General features: G+C 38.0%; 1 protein-coding gene across 6 annotated transcripts in view; it reads left to right on the top strand.

The window, feature by feature from the left end:
- The window catches only part of tns1b (tensin 1b), a 209,655-nt gene that overhangs the window by 28,852 nt on the left and 173,507 nt on the right, over positions 1-7,296 (top strand). Inside the window, exon 1 of one of the 6 annotated variants that reach the window (XM_026910994.3) lies at positions 5,903-6,140. The exons of the other annotated variants lie outside the window; for them this stretch is intronic. Within the exon in view, the coding sequence (XP_026766795.2) occupies positions 6,126-6,140 (15 nt within the window). The 5' untranslated portion in view covers positions 5,903-6,125. Of the gene's footprint in view, positions 1-5,902; positions 6,141-7,296 lie in introns of those variants that run through there. 6 annotated transcript variants of the gene reach the window in all.

The raw sequence follows: 7,296 nt of genomic DNA, 5'->3' as shown, positions 1-7,296 counted from the left end.
GATCAAGGTTTTGGAATGGCCCAGGAAGAGTCCAGATCTGAATCCAATCGAAAATCTGTGGGGGGACCTGAAGCGGGCTGTGTACAGGACATGCCCAGCCAATTTGACAGTTAGAATGCTTCTGCAAGGAAGAATGGCAACATATAGCAAAGTCAAGATTAATTAATTTATTAATTAATTTATAGGTTGCAATTTCACAATAAAGATAGAAAAGCATCTGAAATGGTTTATCTTGATTTCATTTCATTCATTTTTACATCACGAAAACCTGCCATTTTAACAGGGGTGTGTTCAATTTTATATCTACTACATGTTCTTAATACATTACAAGGATTTAAACTGAGAAAAATATGCTTCTCATAATCAAAATCATATCCATATAGATGTAGCAATGAATACTCAATACATACTCAGGTATACACATTGTCACCATTCAATCAGGCAAGTGTGAAATCCATTCTTCTGAGTGAAAACATTAGTCAAAAGTGAGTGAGTGAAGTGAAGTGAAGTGACGTGACGTGACTTGTGGCCAAGTATGGTGATCCATACTCAGAATTTGTGCTCTGCATTTAACCCACCCAAGTGCACACACACCTGGAGCAGCCTTTTTTGCTGCAGCGCCCGGGGAGCAGTTGGGGGTTTGGTGACTTGCTCAAGGGTCTCACCTCAGTCGTGGTATTGAGGGTAGAAGAGAGCGCTGGTCATTCACTCCCCCCACCTACAATTCCTGCCGGACCTGAGACTCAAACCCACGACCTTTAGGTTCACCTTCAGGTTGCAAGTCCGACTCTCTATCCATTAGGCCACAACTGCCCACTTTTGAATACAGAATGGAACATTAAAGCAAAATTATATTGTTAATCATTCATTCAAAAGTTGTTGCCATTGTTAATCGCAACAGTGCACCCTTATTTCACAACAATTTTATTCACCAGTATTATGTATTAAAACAGAATTTCCACAAATCAAAAGTACCAAAGTGTGTTATAGTTTTTTGTCTTACAGCTGGTCTCTAGTGTGTAACACAGTCAAGGCAGTTTAGTTGGAGTGCTTTTAAACAGTCACAAACAGGTACTGGTGGCATTTTCAGAGATTTTTTTAATTAGTGAAGAAGTATGCCTAAATGATTCTTCTAACTCTTGCCTTTTGAATATATAACACTATATACTTATAGTCATAGTTATTACTAGAAGTATGCTTTAAAGTGAATAAGTGAATAGTAGGTTGAAAGTTTAAGAGGTTAAATGACAGTTTATGAAAGTAAAATATGTTCTTTGTTATAACAAACAATCATGTTTTTGGTTTTTGTGAAACAGCCTGGTACTACGGTCTGTCCTCTGCTTTTCTTTTGCTGTGGGATGATAATTGTGTGTGCAGGTCTCTGCAGGAGGGGCAGAAATATCTAATCCTCTGAAGAGTTCACACGATTTGGGCTCTGCTCCCCCTTCTAAGGCCTGTCCTGCGCCCACCTCAGAGCTAACGAGACACGGCAGCTTCTCACAGGACTGCTCTGAACAAAGAGGCCCATGTTTTAACTGCAAACAAACATTTATAAGCAAAATTTGATCAGCTTTTTTTGGTTTCCTGCTATGGTGAAACGTGTTTGACTCCTGCCCAAGACTTCATTCAGCAGCTTTATCTCTAAACAGCTACGGGAAGAAGGATAATATACTGTTGCTGCAATTACACATACATGTTGTGCAATCTGTTTTCTGTGAGGAATTATACAGTGATTAGACTGTGGTTTTGCGCAGATGTCCTATAGAATCCAGTGGGAGCATGGTGAAATATGTTTTGGGCATGGTTAGGTGTTTGCTTAAAGTGTTGCTGTTGTTTAGTTTTGTGTTTTCTCTGCAGCAGACAGTTCACCAAGACACTCACTTACTTTCCCAGGAGGCGAGACGGAGGTGTGATGTCACATTTCCTACAGTATACACAAAACATGCTATTACTGCCACACAAAGTATACAGCTGCCCATCTGTAATCACCCTCATTAGTTTTTCCGTTGGCATTCACCTAAAATGCCCTTGCAGTTATCAGATAGTGGGTTTTACAGAGGCCAAAATTGCATAGCATTAAAGCTGCCACCTCCAAGTCGGCCATTCGCGGTGACCTCTTGGAGGTGACAGCTTCCCTCGGGAGCACCGAATGGAGGTGTGGTGTGTGGTCCTGTAAGTGCTATTTCCTGTTATAGACAGAGGGGTGGAGTGGAGTAGATTTTACTAAAGTTAGTCCCAGCAGGCTATTTTGTTCTTGAGGTGTTTCCTGCAGCAGATACTATGCCTCATTTGCTTTGTGTGTGTGTGTGTGTGTGTGTGTGTGTATGTGTGTGTGTATTTTAATTTGTGTGATATAAGTGTATGCTCTGAGTTTTCATCGTCCTGGCTTTCTCCTCCCTCTCTATGGCTAAGCACCACAAGGGAACTGTGTGTTCTGAGTGTTACTATTTATACTGTATGCCTCTGTGTTTCTGGGCTTGATCCCTCGATATAAACCGTGCTGCACCATAACACTATTCCACTGTATGTGGTGATGACATTTGTATAGGTTTTTTTTATATTTGTTGTTAAATTATGGTAGAATTTGTCTGTACAACCTAAAAAAATACGCCAATGCAGTTAATCTGTATTCACTATGATGTTTGAGATGTTAATATGTGCTGTGCTATATGTGTAAATTTCTTACTCTGATTGTTGGCCTTGATTAATACTTTTCTTTATAATTAATAGGAGGTTTTAATAATATTTTGTATTAACTTTCATGAAATCTGATATTGCTTGATTGACTAGATAGGCAGAAAACTAAATTATAAAAATGTCGCTTACATCTCAGAAAACTAGATTCTGTCAATATACGTAGCTATTGTTAAACATGAAACATATGAGAATTTTAGTTTATTTCTTGTTGTTTCTTTCAGGATCGTTACAAAATCTTTGATAGCTAGCAAGCAAGTAACCTAAAGGTAAACTTGTACGGTACATTAATAATACATTCCTGCAGTTTATTAATTTGCCGTAACAGCATATCCCAAAATGTTCTATTCAAGTTAGTTGCCGTTATTACTTAGTACATATGTTATAACAATTTTTTTTTTTTTGCTGTCTACATCTTTTAGGGATAAATTCACATATTTACAATTTATTTTGGTTCAATTTAATTTGAATCTATTAATTTCTGTAAAGCTGCTTTGTAACAACGTCCATTGTTAAAAGTGCTATACAAATAAAATTGAATTGAATTATATATATATATATATATATATATATATATATATATATATATATATATATATATATATATATATATATGTTCTATGTAAGTAAATTCTGTTTTATTTCACCAGACAGTCATAAAAGCTTTTCACATTTCACAGTCATAAAAAGCATGTCATACTGTGTATGGTTGTGTGTGTGTGTAAACACTAACATTTGATTTGATTTTAATTGGATTATAAACAGTCATTCCCTCACTAGCCTCTCTTTTCTTAATATGTAAATAAGATAAAAAAAAAACCCCACTAAAGTGAAAGCCCTTTATTTTGAAAACTTTCCCATGTAACGTAAAATTACAGCTTTATAGCTGACTGTTACAAAGCACTGACACTGGAGACTCCTTCCATAAATTAACATCTCCTTCCAGACGACTTCACTATATCAGTGATTATACATTTTATTTATTAAATAACAACATGTTTTTAATCTATCTATTATTAGCCTTAGATTATGTGGAGTGTCCGCCATACAAGTCCCTGTCAACGAGCTGTTACCATAGAAACAATAACATTTTAGAATAACATTTGAGTGCAATCTATAAATAGGAATAGTGTTCTGTTTAATGATGCTTTATTTGGCCATTGCATTCTACTGACTAACTACAATTTGTCCACACTGATAAAATCAGAGGAAAATGTGTCCTTCCAAATGTTAGTGCAATATCAGTGGAGTAAATGTCAATATGAATGAAAACATTGGTGAGCTGATATATCAGTTGGGCTGTAATTATGTTTCCTAACACTGATGTTGAAAGAGTTGCTGGCTGTGTCCACAATGTGGTAATCTAACCCCATGGAGTTGTGTTAGCATCCCTGGAGGCATCAGCATGGTGAGAGTGGTTTCTCTGGCAGTGGCTGTGGTTATAATTGTGGTTAGGAGGAGGGAACTGGTGTTGAAAGCCCAGTGGAAGACTGATGGCTGAATAACACACGTACCTTTTAGTGTCTCCTCCATACGTAGCTCTTGCTAAAATGAAAACATGGCTCCTACTCTGAGGGACAGTAAATCATGCCTTGTGTAATGAAGGCCATGGTCTTGTCATTTAACCTTTTGAACTAATCAGGTCAGAAGACTTGAAAGTGTTCTGACAAGTCTCAAAGGTTACACAACTGTAAGTCTTCTGGATTCTTCTGACTTTCTTCTGACTTCTGACTGACTTTCAGTTTCTAGCATTCAATATACAGTATATACTTCTAAAATAATTAAGCATAATCTTTTCAATACTATAATCAAAGTGAGTGAAATTCATTCATTCATTTATCCTGGTCGTGGCGTATCATGATCTCGGGAACACTGGGCATGTGGTGGGAATACACCATGGATGGGGACACCGGAACATTAGGACATGGACATGCACATGGACATGGGGAGAACATGTGAAATTCTGCACAAACTGTAACCCAAGCTCAGTACTGAACAGGACACCCATGACCTTTTTTACCACTGCACTAATATTTCAGAAAACTGGATTGGCAGACTGGATTGCAGAACTAATGGTCATTTCTCTGCCCTCCGCTGTCAGGTTTAAATTTTCCTGCCACTGACTGGTTGGTATTTTGTACTGTGGAGCCAAGAGCATTTGGATTTACATCTCTAACCACCATATAACCTTGGGATACCAAGCGTGAAGTGGATTATCTCCAGCCTCTACATAGAATTATACTGTCATATTACAAATTTTCAAATCTTTAATATATATTATGGGAGAGGCACTTTGCTTGCACAGCTCAAGAAGTAGTTTTTTTCTGAAATATCCTGTTTCTCTGGAAACAGGAAGTTGCCTGGTCTTTTTCCAATCTTCAAGTGTCCCGTTTCATTGACCCTGTGCCCACTGTAGCCTCAAATTCCTCAAAGTTCCATCTGCCTCCAAGTTTAATGGGTTGTGCATTCTGAGATGCTTTTCTGTTCACCATGGTTGTAAAGAGTGGTTTGATGTTTGATAAACTGAAGCTCTTGATTTGTATCTTCATGATTTTATGCATTGTGTTGCTGCCACCTGATTGACTGATGGGATATTGCATGAATGACTGAAAGAATCATACACTACATATGACTGCAAGAATTATACACTATCTATCTATCTATCTATCTATCTATCTATATGTGTGTGTGTGTGTGTGTGTGTGTGGATACATCGTATACATAAATGGATGTGATGGTGTGAAATATTACTTTTTCTTTTTTTTTTAGCCATGATATCCTTTTAAGAGACCAGGCAACTACATATTTTTAAGTAATGAAGTTCTGTCCATCATTATAACCTTTGTTTCTTGACCTTTGCTCATTTGCTTTTCTTATGGACAACTTGTAAATCACTGAGGCCTCCTGGTCATGTAATATTCCAGCCAGTGGGATACACACAGTCTGGACCTAGTGCTTTGAAAGCTCTGTCAATAATCAACATGGAAGTTAGGAACCTAGGTCTAGACCGGAGCTTTTAGACAGGCACTGGTTAAACTTTGACCCCTGAAAAATGCGAAGGAAGGAATTACAATGCCTTGATGCATGTCTAATACAGACTGCCCATTTTGCTTTTTGAGGAGAATCACAAACAAAAGTGTGTCAGTGTCAGTGTGTGTGTGTGTGTGTGTGAGTGTGTGTGTGTGTGTGTGTGTGTGTGTGTATGTGTGCGTGTGTGTATTTCCTTTCCACTGCTAACAATGAAACTCAGGAAATATGTCAGGACAAAGCCCAGACAGCCAGGCTCTTGTTCTCACTGAGTGCTGTCGTGGGGAGAGAGTCAGATTATGGCACTGTGCGCATAAGAAGTCCTCTGTTTGGATCCAACCGACACCCAGGACAGCTTCAGATCGAGGTGTGTGTCTGACTGGAGCATCGGAACGTGTAGTGCGATGTCCCTTTGGCTGGTGAGTCTGAGATATTGCTTTCAGACACTGAAACAATAATCTCTGGTAATTACATTACACATGTAGTGGATCAGGAACTGTAAATATCACACTGCTGAAAATTTTGATCTTGCTTACTCAAAGTGAAACTTTCTTTTTTTTTTTTTTTTTTGCTGTGGCATAGAATACAGACAAACATGATGCATCATTGCTCTCACTTGTTATGAGGGGCTTTTCCTTATTTAATCCAAAACACAAGAACAGATGGAGTCATTTAAGAAATGACATCCTGATGATGATATATTGGCACACAACGTGTAATCTGTGAGAGGTTCCTCCCCTGAGGCTGTGTTTTTAGCTCTACACTGAGATTTTCTTCCGTGTGACAGAAGACGAAAGTGTTGTCAAATTGCTCCAAGCCTCGACTTGTTGATGTGGCGTTCTGTGGAATGCCTCTTCAATGAAGCGCAGGCTGGTGGCAGACTGTTTGTGTACGAAAAAGACCAATTGAAATCAGACACTGTAAAAAGATTCTCTGGAACTTCTTCTGGGAAAGGAGAAAGTCTGAAGAGCTTTGTCTGCATCGTGACTGATGTTAGGATCGATTCTCTAGGGAGCATCCAGTTTCCAAGAATCCTAAATTGCGTTCTGTTTTATTGTAAAAGGAAGAGGAGTTTTCGTGAGCGGCTAAATAGATGACCTTCACCTCCTTACAGAGATGAGTCTATTTTTCATTTGAGGGTAATTTAAGGTTCTTTGGATTTGCCTTTTTTGTGACACAAATGACCTCAATTGACAGAATGATTTTCCAGAAACACAACATACTCCTTTATCTAAAAATAAATGACTTTTTTTATCGATTTGTATGTACCTTGCATGAAGATGCAAACATTCTCTCATATATGTTATTCCAATGTTCCAATCTCTGATGTGAATAAATCTGATGTCTCTAGACATGAGAGTATAGTGGTATCTAGCAGTGTTTGGAGTGAGAATAGTTACGTCTGCTTCCAGACGACCATTTTAAATATATCTGCTGACTAGCAGCCCTGTAGACAACCTTTATTAAATCCATCTATTAAGATAAATTGTTTTGACTAATCTTTTGCCAAGTCAACTTAGAAGGAAGCAGTTACTAAATTGTGTGACTAAATTCAGAGTTATATTACAGAAAAAT

This window comes from Pangasianodon hypophthalmus, chromosome 5 (genome assembly GCF_027358585.1).
Source record: "Pangasianodon hypophthalmus isolate fPanHyp1 chromosome 5, fPanHyp1.pri, whole genome shotgun sequence".
Taxonomy (NCBI): Eukaryota; Metazoa; Chordata; class Actinopteri; order Siluriformes; family Pangasiidae; genus Pangasianodon; species Pangasianodon hypophthalmus.
This window is presented reverse-complemented; position numbering and strand designations above follow the sequence as displayed.